Source organism: Condylostylus longicornis, unplaced genomic scaffold (genome assembly GCF_029603195.1).
Source record: "Condylostylus longicornis isolate FDR11 unplaced genomic scaffold, ASM2960319v2 ptg000013l, whole genome shotgun sequence".
NCBI lineage: Eukaryota > Metazoa > Arthropoda > Insecta > Diptera > Dolichopodidae > Condylostylus > Condylostylus longicornis.
The window spans coordinates 6,941,150-6,960,592 of NW_026577982.1; the positions used below are offsets into that span (position 1 = coordinate 6,941,150).

The following is a 19,443-nucleotide window of genomic DNA, read 5'->3' on the forward strand; positions in this document are numbered from 1 at the left end:
ATATATGCATATATTATAATTGTAATATAATTAATATTAATGATAATAAATAGTTCAGAAAATTGTTGCAGATCTGGACTTCAACATAATTTAAAATCAATTTTTTTAATAGCATTTATGCCCAAAATTTTTATGAATTTTAAATTACATCTTGCAATTCTAAATGATTTTATACTAAAAATAATTGTTTTATTGCGAAACTCTCTATAATTTAGAGTTTAAAATTTAAACTAAATTAAAATAACAACAAAAATTATGTAAATATATTTTACGAATACCTCTGCAGATCTATTGAAAAAAAGGATAAAGCTGTAAGTATCCAATGTAATACCTATAACTTATGAATGTGAAGAAACAGTACATATGTATATCATTCTGTAAATTAAAATATACACAATGGATATAATTGTATAAATATGTTTATTTTAATTTGTATGATTTTTCCAAACTAATAATTCCATAAAAAGTTATTCTTTTCTAATAGCATACTGTTTATGTTATAGTTAATACTTCGTGCTCTAACATATGATCATCATATAATTTTTTTGAAGTAAAATGCTCTAAACAAGTTTCACATTTTTCATTAATAATATCGTGAACATTATTTATGTGCTGATTTAAATCATACGCATTAACGAATGGAATATTACAATATTCACATTCATTTAAATCGGTAACAACCTCCTTGTGCTCATTATAACGATGTAATTTCAAACCACGTTTTGTATTAAAGCCTATAGAACAATCATTGCACTTATATAAATCCGTTAAACCCATATTATGATTCCTTAAATGTTGTAGAAGATTTCTCCTATAAATTTTTTTAAAGTTTATTAATTCTACTTCATTTAATTATTTAAAGCTATATATAGGTATACATTTATATACTTACTTTATTGAAAAACTTTTAAAGCATTTTCCACATTGAAATATTTTGCTACTTGAAGAACTCTCATGATTAGTTGCATGTATTTCATACTCTTTTAAACTAAAGAACTCTTTTGAACAAAGTTCACATTTAAAGTGATTTTCTTCCTGGTGTGTTTTCAAATGAGTTAGCAATGAAGTTTTGCGAGAAAATTCCTTATCACAACCCTCACATTTGAAAGGTTTCTCCCCAGTATGAGTACGTTGGTGTTCAGATAACGAAAATCTACTCTGAAATTTCTTATCACATTCTGAACATTCTAAAGTTCGTGATTCACTTTGATTTAAATTGTGTTTTCTCATATGAAGCTGTAAAGAATATCTTGAATGCAAAGTTCTATTACAAATGGTACATGTATGATTTTCTGGTGGTATATTCGCATGTTTGATTTGTTCATGCCGCTATCAAGATAGAAAAATAGATAGAATAGAGAAAATAGATCATAATTAAAAACTCGTCAAAGTAGTCAAGAGTTTTGTTTAAATGGGTTTGAATAGCGAAGCTTACCTTAAGTCCATCTTTTTGACGAAAACTCAGACCACAAATTGAACATGAGAAAGGTTTTTCACCAGTGTGACGCCTCATATGGAAGATTAATGATTTTGCTTGCGTAAAACCACGCCCGCAAACGTTACATTGGTGTGGCCTGTAATATTTCTTTTGTAAAATAGTATATAAATTATTATTATTTATTATTAGGAAAATACCTTTCTCCCGTGTGTATTAACATATGAGATTTCAAAGAACCATTCTGAGTAAAGCCATTACCTTCAAAAATTCATATTTAAAAATTCTTTTAACTAAAAATTTAAAAAATTTATAACAAAACCAAGAAATTATTACCACAAATATTGCATTGGAAAGGTTTGATTCCGTCATGAGTTTGCTAAAAAACAAAATTTTTACACTTAGTACACACTACATATCAAGAACCATATTAAAGAAAATTTACCATATGCCTCATTAGATTCGTTTTGGTACTAAAATCTTTATCACACTTGATACAAATATGAGTCCGGTTAATATTTCTTTGTAAATCAGAAACCCCAATTTTTATCTCTTTAGTATATTTTTTTATGGGTGAATTCATGTTATTTAATTCGTCTGAATTATTTGAATCTGTTGCATTGTTAAAAATTTCATCTTTTGTTTCATTTATTGGTGATTTAACTTCAATCAAACGATGACGATCGTTTCTCAGAAAATGCTTTTGATCCTCAACTGGTAGTTCCATTATATCATTTATCCTATAGGCTTCTTGTATTTGGGAATCTGATTGTATAAACAAAATTTCTGAACTATTTCCCAAAATTCCGTCTGTATCTTCATTATCTACTGAATTATTGTTCTGACTGTTATCATCAATTAACTGAATTTCTTCGGCAATGGCATCCTGCTCCAGACTATTTTCGTCTTCTATATCGTTATTTCTATTATTCTCTTCTTGTAGTTCCATTTGGATTTCTTCGTTGGAATCTATTAAATAATCATCGCGCATATTTTGCTCACAATTTGATTGCATTTCATTATTTTCTTCTTCTTCTGTTTCATCTTCTTGAATATACTTTGTAAAATCATCTATATTTGCCGATACTTGAACTGCTGATGTTAAATGTAATGGAGTTGTTATTGGCTCCGTATTTTTACATGAATTTACTGTTACTTCATTAAAATTATTTTCTTCTAAAATTGAATTTTTCCGGATTGAAGGTGTAATTGCATTATCACAAATTGATTGCTCGATAATGTATTCCTCCTTGTGCGGGTTTGTGCCATTCATATAATTTTCTTTTTTGTAACCTTCTTCGATTAAAATCGACATTTCATTCTCACTATACTCACTATCGTTTGATATTTTTACTGCATTATTTTTGAATTGCCTAAATTCATTATTAATTTTCATTATAAATGCTCTCATTTGTAAGTCTGAATTCAAACACAGCCGACGGAAATCATATGAAACTTTTAGTTTAGCTACGCAATTATTGCAAAATAAAAGGGGCATTCCGTCATTTTTTGTTATCTGAAATGTAAAAATTTTTATGAAATATTTATTCCCGAAAAATGGAATATACATATATAATAATAGATATTTTTATTAGGATTTACAGTAAGATAGGTAGGTTTTCATCTTATTTTCCATCTTGATTGTAGGAATACCTATTTACATACTAAGTATGTTTGTAAGAAAAAAATCCATATTCTTGTTAATTATTGCCACAATAAGGCAATAATTCACAATTAAATACCTACTTAATTCCATACATTGAGAAATTAATTTATAAATTATATTAACGGCTGGTTACCGTTATTTACTAAACACAATCAAAAACATTTATTACTTTTATAAATCTAAGCTAAATAAAAAAAATCCATTCCTTTTCTCACGCCAAAATATTCAAAAACATCATTGTTTGGATAACCACATAATCTAAAGTAGTAGAACACTTTCAAAAAAAAATTTATTACCTTCAGTTGAGTTACAAATTGGAATTTTTCAATTAAGATATAATTTGAATCATGTTGTAAAGAATATCCTTCATTAGATTTTAAACAAATTCTACAAATATTTATATCAACTTTTAAATCCATTTCTAAAATTACTTTAAAGTTTATAAAAATCAGCGCGTTTTAAGGAATAGCTATGGCATAAAAAAACAAAAACACATGAAAAAATGACATTTCCAAACATTCAAGTTTACATAATCAAAATAATCATACTTTCAATTTGGATTGGAAAAACAAATTAGTTGAGTTCAAAATTTCATTCCGATAACACACTCACGTAAGTGACGTAATGAATAAATATGTAAGTGTAATGAATAAATATGTAGACGTATTTATTTATCGTATTCTTAGAAGTTTATATTAGGATATATGCAGTTATATTAGGTCTCTTTTCAATTTTGACGTCTCGTGACGACCAGTTTTTATCACCAAAAATTATTGCTTAAATTTTTACCAAATCGTATTAATATACTTTGACATTGTCAAAAAATAACTCAGTTATTTTATGAAATTTTAGTACTATCCATGAGTATATAAATTAATCTAAGTGAGTTTTTTTAGCAAAATTTAACTGGTCTTTCTTAAATTTTATTCATAGATAAAATTATACCTATTATTACCTATTATATTAGATATTAATTTTAATTTCATTTCGGAAATCTAAGTGAAATTACTTATCCATTAAGATAATTTATTGAAGTGACAAATTGTATATACTTATATGAGATTTGATATTTTATTATTTATTATTATTATTAATTAATTATTATTTATTATTAATTATTATGTATTTTATTATTTATTATAAACTCTTCTATTTCTTCAATTATATTTCACTCTGCAAATTTATGTATGTTTACACAATTCAAAACTTTGAGACCAGCTCAGATGCAAACGCGTCAATATAAAAGTTGAATTAATGATATCATTGCAAACTATTTCACGGATATCTACGATCTTTTAGTATGTTACGACGAACTGACAAATAATACTTAATATTGCTCATTCACTATTCAGCTTGGTCCTTCAACACATAGAAAAAATAACATGTTTTCAGAACCTTGAATTGTTAATGAATAATTGACAAGTCAAATGGTTGGCAAAAATTCCTAATATTTTTGATTATTTTTTTTAAAGATGTCAAAAAGTTATGGGCTTGAGTTTTATTCTGGCTTTGTTGCAGCATTGTTAAAACAACCAAATCAGTGATCGGCAACAGCGGACGATTTCCGTTATTAAAGCAGAACAGCGGAACAGCAAAATCACACAAACAGATAATGTAAAAAAAAACGGGTAGCGGTAAAGTAGGAATTTACGATATTTCAAGTCAGCAGTGAAATTTTGGCCGTAACTTCGCTTGATTTGAATATGTATATTCTATATAAATTCTGACATTACGCTCTTGTTCTCTTTTAAATTCCTTAGTGATGAAATATAATGAAAAGTTTTCAGTAGTTAAAAAAAGTTAGCTTTAAACCAACTGTACTGGTTTGTGTATGACACTTCACAACCTCCTGAAAAAAGTCGCCTTAAGTTAGCTTAAAATAATTTTAGCTGCGCCTTTAAATTTAGTGTTTAGATTAGTTAGGCGCCCAGCTTACATTCGAGCCATGCAAGTTGAACTGAAATTTTTTTTTAAATTACTTTCACAACCATTATTTTTGTATTAAAATTTGAAACTAATGCACATATTATAACTGATATTAGATGAGTGTATACATTTTGATCAAGGTCATCATATTGTAAACACGCATCTAATCAAACTTCATCGAATTTTAATCAAACCAATATGTACAAAAATAAAATTCAATAATAAAATTTGACAATATAAATAAATTTAATTAAAGTCTTTTCCATTTAAAAAGCAGTAACAAATGTACTATAAAGTATGTATATATATATGTATATAGTATTTTGAAGCAGGAAAAATACATACATATGCACTTGTGGTCATACATACATACATAAGTACATACATACATATATCAAAGGGCTAATCTTGATTCTGTAGTGTACCTAAACGAATTTCTGCAATTTCTTTCTTTCTTTCATGTACATACATATGTACATAAATTAATTGAAATTGCATTTTTATACCTTAGTTTATTATTGGTAAACAATTGCTAAAAATTAATATTTTCGCAAAATAAAAACAATAATTAGTAAAACATTAATAACGAAATAAACATAAAAAATAGGTACATACATATGTACTATACTGTATTCCAAAATATTAAAAATAAGAAAGGTATTGTAGAACTGAATAGAATTTATGAGGCAGCTATACTACACAAAAAAATTTCGACTTGAGAATACTTGATTGTAATATAAAATTCCAGCTTCTAATTCAATATTAGATTAAACGAAATTGATACTATCAGGCATCAATTTCATCTAAACTGTAACAAATCCTGAAAATTGACTTAGTTCAAAATGTTTTATAGTTACCTTCCAAAGACTTACATAATCTGCAATGTCAAACCATTGGCAAACCATCGGAAAACACCAAACATTTTAGATTAAATTTTTGATAGCATTTTTAAAACTCATTATGGTAAACTTTTTTGAATCAGTAATACTTTCAAATTAAATGCAAGGATTTTCTTCCAAAAACTTGCTACTAACTAATTCCAAATACATACATAAATATTTGTAATAAAATTTGCAAAATAGTATGTATACCATTTTTAGGAAATAGAAAAATATCGAATATTCATAAAATCCTTAACTTATAGATTTATTACAGAGTACTAAACTAAATTTTACAATTAGATGAAAACCAAATACATACTTAAAATTTTCAACTTGACAAGTTATTTCAGAATAATAAATAACCAACATTATGAACGATATCTTACTATTCAATTCCATTTATTGAAATTTTTATCTAAAGAATGATTTTTACTTTTATTTTCTATATTTTTCGTAATTTAAATTTTTTTAAATTATAAAAACAGAATCAAAGATTCTTAATAGCTTTTTCTTTCCATTAATAAACTTTGTGTTCTGATTCTATTAGGGTTTACAAACAAGTATTTTTTTTTTATTATTTTCGAATTTTAATTAAATTAGGAAAATAAACCATTTTAATATTAATTATTTTCTAAAGTCTTAAAAATATTTCAAAAACAAATATATTTTGTTTGTTTACATCTACTGTTTAATTGTTTTAACCTATTATATTTTAAAAACAGTTTGACTGAATATTAATAAATTGGGAATTTATTTAAAATTAAAAAGAAATAAGGACCATTTACAAATTACTTTAGATAAAAAAAAAAATTAAAATCTTAAGAATAATAGCTTAAAAACAACCGATAAGAAGTTCTATGTATAAGAAATACATTCATATATGTGTATATCATTTGGGCTATTGATAAATTATAATATCTGAAATAGGTTATCCATTAAACATTCATAATTAAGATTATTCATTAAAATAATGTAAAATATAAAAGTAATTTTATTAAAACGATTAAACAAATAGAAAAACTAATAATAAAATTAATAGATGCAAAGTATTATATTTTATATATATAATTTTATTATAACATATGACTCCAGTCAAAATCCATATATGAATTTGAATTTTGTTGATCATTTGCCTCCTCACCATCCTGAGCGCTTCTAATACTATTTTTCATAGCATCTGAATTTGAATTATCATCGTTTTGCTGAGCATCTTTGAAATTACTTTCAACAGTATCCGGATTTGAATCTTCTTTGTTAGCATCGGATACACTACTAGCATGATTTGAATTTTGTTCGCTCCCTTCAAAATTTTTTTGATCGTCCTCTTCATCTTCAATATCATCATCGTCATCATCGAAATTGTCAATTTCGTTATCTTCCATTGAATTTTCATTATCGAAATTTGGTTCTTGAGAATCATATTCTTCATTATTTGCATTCATAGCTTCATTATTAGCATTCATTTCATCTAAATTAAAATTAATGTTCTGTTCTGTATCCCGTTGTTGTTGCAGTTGCTCTTTATTCCGTTGCTCTATAAATAATAATCTTGTATGTGCTGCTTTTTCGTGCCTGAGCAAAAGGTCTTGACGATAAAATCCTTTACGGCAAAATCGACAACTAAATGGTTTTGTGTGTGTTCTTTCATGACGTTTTAAATGATCGTAACGGTTAAACGGCTTTTTACAAAATTGACAAGCAAAAGAATTTTTGTAAATTTTTGGTGGATTTGATGGTTTTTCGATATTTTTGATCGCAAGTACGTCTAGTTTTAGTTTTATGGGTTCAACTTTATTCGGAGTTTTTTTCACTTCAACATCACTTTTAAAATTATCGCTACCTTCTGTATTATAATCCCGAGCGGCTTTACTTGTAGATCCAACGCTTGATGAATTACCATCATTGTTGCCTGCATGTTTAACATTGTTGATCATGAGGTTATTTTCATCGCCAGTTGTTAATACCACTTCGGGGCAAAGTAAATATGCATGCATGTCAATATCTTCATCTTCTTTGTAACTCCTAGTCAAATAAATAGTCAAAAAAAAAAATGAAAAAATGTAGTTTAATTAGTTATTAAATATATATTACGAAATTGTATATTTATATTTATGTAAATATGTTTGTTAATGTAAACAAAAGATTTATTATTAGGACTTAAGAACTATTTTTTATTATTTCAAACTCGTCCTTTCTTAATAGCAAAAAATAATTTTTACAGTTTACTTACTGATCAAATTCATTATCAACCTCTGGGGCATATACATTTTCTGGTTCTTCTTCTACTTCTTCTTCAACTTCTACAGTTTTTTGATAAACTTTTGAAAGCCAAATATTATCCTCAAAATCTTGGTATTTATGAACATTTTTTAAATGTCTTCTCATTGTAGCACGGCCAGAAAATTCTTTTTCGCATATATGACAAATATATACATTAACAACTTTTGCTCTAGTTTTCGAATTTGGAATGCTTTCTGTCTTTATTTTTTCTTGCTTTGGACCTTTAAAACTTTTCAATGGTGTATGATTTTCATGATCATCGCTAGAGCCGTCATATGTTAAATCAATCGGTCTATCATTTTCAACAATGTTATGAACCAGTTCGTAATGTTTTTTTAAACCATATCGTCGCGATAAAGTTTTTTTACAGATACGACACGGAAAGCTGGGCGTATTATTTTCATGCCTTACGTTTTCTGGTTTTTGGAAAGAATGTGCCGATGCTGATCCTGTTGAGGATTTTGATGGTGTACTTGTTGATGATTTTGATGGTACTCCTGCTGTTGATTTTGATGCTCCCATTGACGGTCTAGGTCTATGTTCTGAATGATCATTGCTTCTTGAATTTTTCAATGGTACCAATTTTGGTTTTATAGAATCTATATCATAAAACTGATGAACTCTTTCCAAATGGCATTTAAGATAATAGCGTCGTGTTAGTCGTTTATAACATATGTGACATTCAAATGTAGTTTGTTGCTGGTCTTGAATGAGTGTGCTAAGAAGTAATTTATTAGAACTATCATTAATATCTTCATTGTACGATTTGAATGGATCATCTTTTTCTTCAATAGAACGTGCATCTTCTTCATTTTCATCAGCGTGCATGTCGTTATCATCATCCACCATAATTACTTGAGGAAGTATAGGGAAAGTCCTGAAAATTTAATATATTCTTCATTTAACGAAATTTTTTATTTTCTTAGGTATATATATATCTATGTTAACATTAAATCTACGTAAATTCACTCTTTAAATCTTATTATATTTTATTAAATATTGAAAACACAATTATTTACAACCATAATTTTAGTTTCAACATCTATTATTTAGTTTTTAAATATAAATTACAAATTTTTTAGAACATTTTTATTTAAAATTTAAAAAACCAACTTACATTTCTTCAATGTAACTTTCATTTTCCTCTTTTTTAATGGTTTTGGAAGCGTTCCTATTAATAGAATTTGCAAATAAGTCGCCATACACCTCAAAGTCAAAAAATTTATGAACTCTTTGCAAATGTTTCTTTAAAATATTTTTTCGTAATAGAGTTCTGTCACAAATATGACACACGAAACTTGGAGTACCATTAACTGGATCACTAGGCAAGCTTTTAGTTCGAAATATATTATTTTCGTTGATTTCCTGATACGATTTTTTATTAGATGACCGTGGTAATCTTTTACCGTCTAACATTTTCTTAATAACTTCATGAGAATACTCAGCCTGTTTTTTAAAGGCATATGCTACTTTAACATCATCTAAACATTTTTTGCATATTTGCTGTGGAAAATTGTCTTGCAAATCGACCTTAAAAATAGTTTTAAATTTTTAATTATTGTGATGTTTTTAATCAATTTAATTTAAATTTTATTTACTTTATCTGGTAAAAATTCTGAAATCATTTCATCGACTTCATCACGAAATATTGATGTTAATGGAACATCGGTTTGTAAACAAATACGGCAAACATTTTCAATGTTCGTGGAAAAAAAATCTTCTGGCATTGATGGTTTATACAAATTACTTGCCATCTTTTTTCTTTCAAAAAAATCCTTTCGTTTTAAATAGATATAAATTTATTTAAAATATGTTATTTACTAAAACACCATTTTTAAAATTTATTAAACATAATGAAAATTTAATTTTTAATAAATATTTTTTCCACGACACAAAGCATTTTTTAAGAAAAATTATCTTCTTTCAAGCTGTCAAATGTTTGAAGGTGGAAGCCATTGTAAGGTACCAGAATGAAATGGAAAATGTAATAGATTTTAATTTCTTTGCGCTGAAAGAAATTGGGAAGAGAATATAAAAAATTGAATAGAATTGTAACATAAGTTACGGCGCATAGTCAAAATTAAGTTCAGAATTTCTCAAACTAATTTTTCTTGCTATTCACAAGTATCAGACAACCTCCCAAACTTACATATCTAATTAACATCATCGGTATCTGATTTCCAAACAAATCGCGTTCTTCTTTTATGTTTTTGTTTTTTTCACTTCATGTCATTAATTTTGTGATTAAACCAAAATTTCATTATTCCTTTTCCATGCTTCCACTTTCCACAAAAATACGATTCAGCCTCAATTAAAACATTCCACTGTATAGTTTCGACAATTGATATTTTTGTAAAAAGTGTAAAATTTAGCTTATTTAATTATTTAGTAGCTTTCAAACAAACTGAAAAAACATTACACAATTTAAAATTACATTTGACGTTTCATGCCAAAGTACTCATACTTCTTTATTCATACTCATACCAATTCATGTTTTTCTGGGAAGTGATCGTCAACCATATTTTTGCAATAAAATTATAATGATCTGTAGTAATGTTACTAGTTAGGGGAGTGGTAAGAAATTCTTTTAGTTGTAATTGCAGTTATAGACAACAGAATAATAAAAACCTCTAGTACCTTTTGTAGACTAAAAGCGATTCACCGAATAGAATCGATTTCGATATTTGAGAGCCAACAGACGTTAAACGATTAACGTTGAGTGTGTACACAGAAATTTCAAATTACAATATTTCTCAATAAACGTTTATAACATTATATAAAAAAAATATTGAAGTTTACTCGTTAAAATTATGTTCCTCAATGTTCTCTCCAATTATTTATTTTGACTTTCCTGTAAAATTTAAATTAAAATAACATAGATTGGGTAACCAAAAATTTTTACGTTTAATATGAAAAAGTTTTTTTAAGAAAATAAAAATTTGTGGTTCGATGAATCTCTATGCGACATAGTTTCTTCTACTCCTTGATTTAATATTCTTATAACATGTGCAATTTTTTAAACTTTAGATCTTCTCATGTATTGAGTTTAACTGCTTTGAGCATCTTTTTAGTTTTGTTAGTCAATCTCAGTTTTATTTTTATTTATTTACATTTTTTGTTAATAAATAAATAAATAAGTGGTTATAGCATGCTACTGATTATGGTTTCCTTCACCAAAAACGAATTTTTAATATATGAGGTTAAAATATTAACAAAGTTCTCTTAATTTTGCCTATTTCAAACATTATTACTCTAAAATATAGAATATAAGAAATGTTGCAGTACTTTATCCAGCTCATCCAACTTTTTATCTTAAACTTGTTTTCAGTGTTTTCTTATGCGAATTCTAAAATTCCTAGATGTAGTACTTATTAAAAAGACGTATTACTTAAATATATAATGATGTCAGCAAACCGTACTGAGAATTAAACTAAAACTGAACAGTTAACTTAATAAAACAATTAATCATTAATTGTCATCCTTTACCTCACAGATTGTTTCATTTTTAATATTTCCTTGCTCATTTTTTTCGTCTTCGGCTTGGGATGAAAGACCATTGTTTAAACTTCTATTTTCCGCCTCAGTGGTAATATTATTAGACGATTCCTTTGGCGGCAATTCAACTTTATGTACGAAATTAGTTCTAATAGGTGGTTCGTCGACACCATGAACCTGACGTTTATGTTGTCTTAAATTAAACATTTGAACAAATCCTAAATCACAAAGATCACAATAAAAACGCTCGCTAGTATGTCGACGCTTATGATGAATTTTCAGGTCACCAGTTTTTGCAAAAGCCCTAGGACAATATGAACACTTATAAGGCCGCTAAAAGAAAATTTACTGTAATCAAATAAAATTCATTAACAGTCTTAGCATACTTCGCCTGTGTGAATTCGCATATGAACTCGCAATTTGTAAGCAGTTGAAAACGCTTTTGGACAATTCGTACATTTAAAATTTCTTTCACCAGTGTGCGATCTTCAAGAAAAAAAAAAATTGGTTTAAGATTGGAAAAATTTTATAATAAGATACCTTTCATGCGCATGTTGGTCTGCTGGTCTCAAGAAGGCTTTATCACAATATTGACATTTAAACGGTTTTTCGCCTGTATGTCGTTTTAAATGAATTTTAAAATCCTGTAATTTTCTAAAACTACCACCACATTCAGAGCAAAGAAATTGTTTGGAAGTCTTATAATGTTCCTTACAATGTTTTCTATATTCAGTTGAACCAATAATTTTTTCTGAACAATATTTGCAAGAAAATTCTCTGGTTTCATTATGTTCTAGGTCAATATGATCCTGTACGGCTTTTTCTGTTGAAAATTTTCTTAGACACACCTCACAAGGAAAACGATGTTCGGTTGGTTTTTTGGCACGCCTTTTCCTTCCTGTTGAACAGATCAAAATATGCCTTTTTAAATGTTCAGTACGTCTAAACGATTTCTCGCATGTTAAACATTTAAATGGCCTTAAATCTGCGTGAACTCCATTCACGTGAGTTTTCAAATGATTTGACCTGGAAAATGACTTTGAGCACATTGTGCACGAATACGGTTTCGCTCTTGGATTGCCAGTATGCAATAGTTGATGACGAAACAAGTCTTGAGTTTTAGCATAGACTTTTTTACAAATTTCACATTCATAAATTTTTGCCTCAATAGTTTTCTGGTACACTTTTGATAGCCAAATATCATCTTCGAAATTTTCAAATTTATGAATATTTTTCAAATGCCGTCTGGTTGTTGTTCTACAAGAAAATTCTTTTTCACATATGTGGCATTTGTACGCATTGATGGTCTTCGGTCGAGTTTTATTTGATTTCACATTTCCTGCTTGGGATACATCTAAGCTTGCAGTTGAGGAATTATTTTCATGATAGTCGCTTGAAATATCGTTATTTAAAATAGTTAAGTCCTGATCCTTTATTTCTTCCGATTGTTCTGCAGTTAAGCATCCGAAATCAAACGAATCATTTACATTCGAATTTTCTTCCAAAAGAATTTCCGCTTTAATATCAACAGTATTAGCACCGCTCTTTTGGTGCTGTTTTTCTAAATGCAGTTTCAAATCCTTTTCTGTTTTTGCATATTGTGTTTTTATATTTATTTGATTTGAATTGGTTACATTAGTTTCATTTTCAAATTTTACAATGCTATGTTTTCCATCCTTGTCTGTCTCCTTTACTTCCAGAAACGTAGAAAGGGGTCTTTTAAAAAAGTTAAATTAATGCATTTAATTTAAATAGGAATTAAGAAAAAATCAACATAAAATATCTATAAATTATCTTACTCCTGCTCCATGTTATTTTCGCTATCAGCCTTTTTAATTTTTTCTTTCCCGTTATCAAAGATACTGTCCAATTCTTCATCGAATCTAAGAAATTTGTGTGCTTTTTCCATATGCTTTTTTAAAAGGTTCTTTCGTTTTAAATTTCGATTGCAAATAAGGCATTGAAAACAAGTTTTGCTGGAAGGATTTTGGAGAGAGATATTCAGTTGACAATTTACTTGGCCTATGTTTCTTCTAGTTATTCTAATCGACCTTTTCCCACTTAAGAGTTTTTTGATAACTTCATGAGAATATTCGATTTTCTTTTTAAAAGCGTACGCTTCTTTCACACCTATTAGACATTTTTCACATATCTGATGTGGAAACTGGTCTTGCTCATCAATCTTAAAGTAATAGGATATATAAATCCATCCATTATATTCGTTTATAAAAATTTTACCTTATCAGATACGAACTCAGAAATCATCTTATCAACATCATTCCTAAAAATTGAGGACAATGGAATATCAATTTGTAAACAAATTCGACAAACATTTTCAACGTTTTCAGGACTTAATTCTGTTGGGGTATATGGTTGATACAACTTGCTTTCCGCACTCATTTTGTAAAAATTCAGCTTTTAATCAAATAAATATTATATAAACTAATTAAAACCATTATTTGTTCTTCTAAAATAAAGAAAGAATTAAAAAATTTTACGAAATTTGGTCCACAACATTAAAAAATAAACGATTTTTTATGAACAAAACAATTTGTGATTATTTTATACTGTGCACAGTTGTCAAACTACATTAATGTGACAACAAAAGAAGCAGCGAATTCACATAAGTGGCGATTTTCCAATAAACAAATATTTTAAAATTAATCCACCTCGCGTCTGTTTTGTCAACTAAATGGCTACCTAGAAATTATGGAGGTCTCGGACACTTAGTCTGTTTTGGGTCAATAAGTCGATTGAAAAATTTCCAGAAAAATTGGAATTTTTCTAAAAATATTTTTCAAATACAATGATTTACGCATATAATTTCATATGTTCATGCACATAAGTTAAAAACCAAAATGGCATGCAAGAAATATTGAAAAATATAACATCTTACGACCAACTTCAACATTCCAAAACTTGACCTCTTTCAAAAACAAAGTCGCTTTCATACAAAAATATTATCAAAATTTGCGTTGCCTCAATCACTTTTCCATTCTCTCATTTTTTCCACTTTCTTCTCATTAGAATGAATTAAGTAAATTGGACGCTGCTGTTGTTTGAACAAATAAAGAAATAAAAAAAGTTGATCGAGAACAGCGTTCCCAGTAGGATACAATTACATCCATTTGGATACATTTTTGCTTAAAATTTAGCTTGGATACAACGATACTTAAATCTGTTAAAATGCTGAAATTGGATACATTAGAAAATTTTGCTGAAGTATGCATAAATTTATTTTTCAAACACTAAATTAATATTACAAATCAGTTAAATAGTGCTAATATTAAATCACGAAATTGCTTTATCTTCAAAAAAATGTTATTTGCTGGCTTTTCTAAGCAGATTTCCGAATTTATTAAACGAGATTAAGAAAGATACTTTATTAAATGAGTACTGCCTCTTCCTGTATTCAAATCTAGAAGATTTATACAAGAACGTACCAGAAATATTTTGGTGTAAGCTAGGTGTAATAGAAAATGCATTGGCTGTGCATATTTTTTAAAATTTGTCCGTTTGCATGTTGAATCGTCTTTACCGTATAGTTAAACAACTAAAGAGCATATACATATGTATGTATGTATGTATTTTCTGACCTTAACTTTTACATTTAAAATGTATTAGAAGTTTTATGTGATTTCTTAGAAAATTTACTATAAATAACAAAATTCACATTGTTGAATAAAGCAAATTAATATTAATTTATTATGAGTTAATTTGTACAAAATAAGAAGACTTTGTATAATAATTCTACTTAAGAGTTTGGATATATTTTTTCTCGAAATTAGATACATTTTGTTTTAACCGAATGGGAGAAATGATCGAGAGCATCATTCATACACAAGTACGTATCTAGAAGGAGAGAGAGAGTATGTATACACTCTTTCAACGCATATTAGATAGCATTACAGTAATAACTGGAGAATAATAACAGAATTGAACAGAATGAAATAATTGAGTTTATTATACAAATGCATGACTTTTATTTTTTTTCCTTTTTCTCAGTCATACAAAAAAACAAATTTACCGGTTGCAGGGGGAAGTATTTTAAAAAGGTTTTTGCAAACTACCTACAATTAATTCATTTTTGTGGCATACTAGTTAAAATACTAACTATCCTCAACACTTTCTTACATAACTTTTTCTTTTATTACCCTAATTAATAATCTTTAACAGGAATTTTAATTTTGCATATAAAATTATATTCTTTCCTCTTCTTCAAGAAATAACTTTATTATCGTTATATGATCTTTTATTTTTCGTTATATACTTACTCTTTAAGTCATTTGCCACATGAGAAAGAAGATTTTTTGTTTTTTTCTTGCTTAAGTTCTTTTGTAAAAGCAAAAATAAAAATACTCGTAAGGACAATGAATTTTGAAAGAAATACATGCATTTTTCTTTCTAATATTAAGTACCTAAGCACAATTAATTATATATGTAGATCTAATGAAAACTTTACTCCTAGAGAAATAAGGAGATCATTTATTTGTAAGTTTAAAAAAACTTGCAAAATTGCCTAACTTAATATCACTTATTTATTTAATGTATTTTCAAGCATTATTGTATCATTACATTAATGTATTATTTCAAGTATTCCTAATTTTCCGGAATTGCTCGCCAAAAAAAAAAAAACATACATAAAGTCACATAAATTTAAATCAATCCGAATAACGTTTTAAATTTAAATTACTCGAATGATTTGCGTATGGGTTAGTTTTAAATATTGTCGTCTATTGTAAATAAAAACACAAAAAACTTCCCTTTTTTCGATTTACGCGTTAAATCATCAAATTAAGATTTGCAATTTGTAAGTAAGAAAAAAAAAGAAATTTTATTTTATCAAGTGAATTTTATTGAGTGAATTAAAAAAAAAAATAGTGATTGAAAAAAAACCAAACTAGAGATAAAAAAAGTAAAATCATAAATTAAAACACATATATTTTTTGTTTTAGGATCCGTATGAGCATCGCCTTAAGAAGTCGGTGCTTTGGAAATACTTTGAGCCGAGGGGGGACGCAAATATTTGGTGTGGCCTATGTTACGAGAACAACGTAAAGAAATTGTGAAAAAAAAGTGTAATCAACTGAAAAGGCACTTATTATCACAGCATTTCATAAATTTCATAAATATAGAAAGCCCTGAAAACTCATCCAAAGATGATTTTAGTGTGTTTGGGCAAATTCTGGAAGAAACCGTAAGATCCAGGTGAGCTTTGTTACGTATATTTATAGTTAACAAAGTATATCGTCAGTAGTCCTACCGGCAGGTATCCACCGCCTGTACCCCTTTCGCCAATAGCACCGTCAGAAAACGAATTATATATGAAAATTAGAATACTAGAATCAGTAACAGATACGCAATTAATATACACTTAATATACAATTAAATAATTGTAATTAATTAAATAATATACAGTTAATTTTTTTATTTTGGAATTGATTCGTCAACCTGTTTTTCCGGTTTCTTCGTTTCTATTTTATTCATCAAAAAAAACTCTACCCCCAGGTTCAACCACGCCATGTACTTCACGTTTATGTCTTCTCAAGAGGTACTTTTGATCGGAGCTCATGTCGCAGAGATTACAATAAAATAATTCGCCTGTATGCTGCCGGAGATGTTTTGTCAAGTCAATTTTTTTCGCGAAACTTCTTGGGCAGTATGTACATTTGTGTGGTCGCTAAAAAATTTATTTTGAATTAGTAAAAATCAAAAATATACAATAAACTATTTCATCCTTACTTCGCCTGTATGAATTCGGATATGATTTCGTAATTTATAATTTGTTGCGAACGTTTTGCTACATTCTGTGCATTCATACTTCTTTTCTCCTCTGTGCTCTCTACAAAAATAAATTCTTTTATAAAAACAACTTTATTTATTTCAAAATAAGAAACCTTTCATGTACATGTTTATCTGTACTTCTCGGAAAAGCCTTCCCACAATATCTACATTTATATGGCCGCTCTCCAGTGTCCATTCTGGCGTGTATAGTAAAGCAATTGCATTTTGTGAAACTCTTACCACATTGGGAACAAAAATATTCTCTTTCCGGCACTGTATTATGTGCTGTTCTAGTTCCAATAATTTTCTTTTTTTTCTTATCGTTCAAGCATATTTGTCGATTCTTATGGCATTGTAGATGCTCATTCCGTTTGAAAGATTTCTGACAAATTGAACATTTGAAAGGTCTTATGCCATCATGAACACTATTAACATGATTTTTTAAATCGACTGGTCTTAGAAATGATTCGGAACACAGAGTACATTTATAAGGCTTTGCAATTTCGGAATGTGAAAACTTATGATTTATCAAAGCTGCCGACTTATCAAATGTTTTTTTGCAAATTTCGCATTCATATTTCCCGTCCTCATTTGGTTTGGTTTCAATCTTTGCAATCCGCTTTTTAGATTCCGATATCATTGATTTAATAAGCTCTTTTGTAACTTTTATCGTCTTCTTAGCAAATTGTTTTTCATTTTCTTTTTTGTTCTGCTTCTCATTCTCATCTTGTTCATCTTCATCGTATTCTTCTTCCAAATCAAGATTTTCATCAAGCACTGAAACGCATTCAAAAGACATGAGTGGATCTTCATCAAGTAGATCATCTTCTAACTCATTATTTAAAGGTTCAGTGATTTCTATTTTCTCCAGCGGTTTAGATGGGCGATCTAAACTGATAAAAAGTTACACATTACATGAAAGTACGTAAGTACATATATATATATATTATATGCAAAATTTTAAATTATTTTATTTTATTTCACTTTATTTTATACTTACTTTTCTGGTTGAAAAGGTAATGGCAACTCTTTCAAAATTTCCAAATTATTTAAACTGACTGGAGTAATTTTATACTTATTTTCTGGTAACGTTTCATTTTTTTCAAAAGTGTATTGTGAAAGAAATTTTTCGTTTGAATTATGGGCGCTAATTACATGTTTCCTCACATTTTCTTTATTGTTGAAAGACTCGTTACATAACTGGCAATCATTTCCTTTTAAAAATTCTTTTTCTATTCTAATTCTTTTATTAATATTGAACGTTTTATTTACTTTATGTATTTTAACAATATGTTTTCTTAAATACTCTTTTCTAGTGAAATTTTTTGTGCATAAAAAACATTCATTTCTACAGGAAAAATCGCGTGGAGACTTGAATTTGTCAAAATCGGTTTGAGTTTCCTTTTCGAAAGATTTTTTGTCATCCGGTTCATGTAACACTAATTTAATTAGTTTATCTGCATACTCACATTGCTTCTTAAATATGTAAGCAACTTTTGCTTCATCAAAACATTCAACGCATATTCGGTAAGGATGTAAAGGCCTGCGGCATAACTACAAAGCAAACAATATATTCATACTATACTCAATTTTTTTTCATTATTTGAAATACTTACCTTTTGTGGTAAAAACTCAGATATCAAAAATTCAATTTCATTATCATATAGCGATAGAAAATTTTCAGTGAAATGTAAACAAATTCGGCAAATATTTTGGAGTTCAGCTGGTTGAAAACTTGCATGACTTTTAGGTTTGAATATATTTAACATACTCAAAATAAATTTCTAATTTTAAAAGTTTTAAAATTACTCAAAATTTGATTTTTTTAATTAAAATATGTAAATAAGGACAAGACAGCATTAAGCAATAAAGGATTGGAATTACCTTGTGTCAGTTTGTGTTCAGCATAAGTTAATTACCATTCAATTTTATTCAATTTACACAACAAAATGACGTTTCTTTCAATAAATGAATGT

The 19,443-nt window shown here is 27.7% G+C and overlaps 2 protein-coding genes across 2 annotated transcripts; both read right to left on the reverse strand.

The window, feature by feature from the left end:
- Nucleotides 1-475: 475 nt before the first annotated feature.
- On the reverse strand, nucleotides 476-10,134 carry LOC129605684 (uncharacterized). The gene is made up of 11 exons (XM_055515589.1): nucleotides 9,787-10,134; nucleotides 9,306-9,718; nucleotides 8,139-9,065; nucleotides 6,989-7,930; nucleotides 3,398-3,488; nucleotides 1,881-2,951; nucleotides 1,772-1,814; nucleotides 1,636-1,696; nucleotides 1,436-1,574; nucleotides 893-1,329; nucleotides 476-811 (listed from the first exon to the last, which is right to left on the reverse strand). The coding sequence occupies exons 1-11, from the start codon at nucleotides 9,940-9,942 to the stop codon at nucleotides 493-495; spliced, it is 4,599 nt and encodes a 1,532-aa protein (XP_055371564.1). The 5' UTR covers nucleotides 9,943-10,134; the 3' UTR covers nucleotides 476-492.
- Nucleotides 10,135-11,228: 1,094 nt separating this feature from the next.
- Nucleotides 11,229-19,345, reverse strand: LOC129605686 (zinc finger protein Xfin-like). The gene is made up of 12 exons (XM_055515590.1): nucleotides 19,084-19,345; nucleotides 18,468-19,021; nucleotides 17,581-18,360; nucleotides 17,426-17,525; nucleotides 17,174-17,363; nucleotides 16,947-17,056; nucleotides 13,922-14,098; nucleotides 13,483-13,865; nucleotides 12,224-13,399; nucleotides 12,070-12,169; nucleotides 11,675-12,016; nucleotides 11,229-11,618 (listed from the first exon to the last, which is right to left on the reverse strand). The coding sequence occupies exons 1-12, from the start codon at nucleotides 19,234-19,236 to the stop codon at nucleotides 11,577-11,579; spliced, it is 4,107 nt and encodes a 1,368-aa protein (XP_055371565.1). The 5' UTR covers nucleotides 19,237-19,345; the 3' UTR covers nucleotides 11,229-11,576.
- Nucleotides 19,346-19,443: the final 98 nt, after the last annotated feature.

What these genes read in the sequence shown, in the direction of transcription:
- LOC129605684 (XM_055515589.1), bottom strand. Translation starts at nt 9,942, where the DNA reads ATGGCAAGTAATTTGTATAAACCATCAATGCCAGAAGATTTTTTTTCC. An exon ending in CAGAATTTTTACCAGATAAA is followed by an intron (nt 9,719 to 9,786) that starts GTAAATAAAATT and finishes ACTATTTTTAAG; the next exon opens with GTCGATTTGCAAGACAATTT. An exon ending in AATTTGTAACTCAACTGAAG is followed by an intron (nt 2,952 to 3,397) that starts GTAATAAATTTT and finishes TTTACATTTCAG; the next exon opens with ATAACAAAAAATGACGGAAT.
- LOC129605686 (XM_055515590.1), bottom strand. Translation starts at nt 19,236, where the DNA reads ATGTTAAATATATTCAAACCTAAAAGTCATGCAAGTTTTCAACCAGCT. An exon ending in TTACCTTTTCAACCAGAAAA is followed by an intron (nt 18,361 to 18,467) that starts GTAAGTATAAAA and finishes ACTTTTTATCAG; the next exon opens with TTTAGATCGCCCATCTAAAC. An exon ending in TCCGAATTCATACAGGCGAA is followed by an intron (nt 17,364 to 17,425) that starts GTAAGGATGAAA and finishes TAAATTTTTTAG; the next exon opens with CGACCACACAAATGTACATA.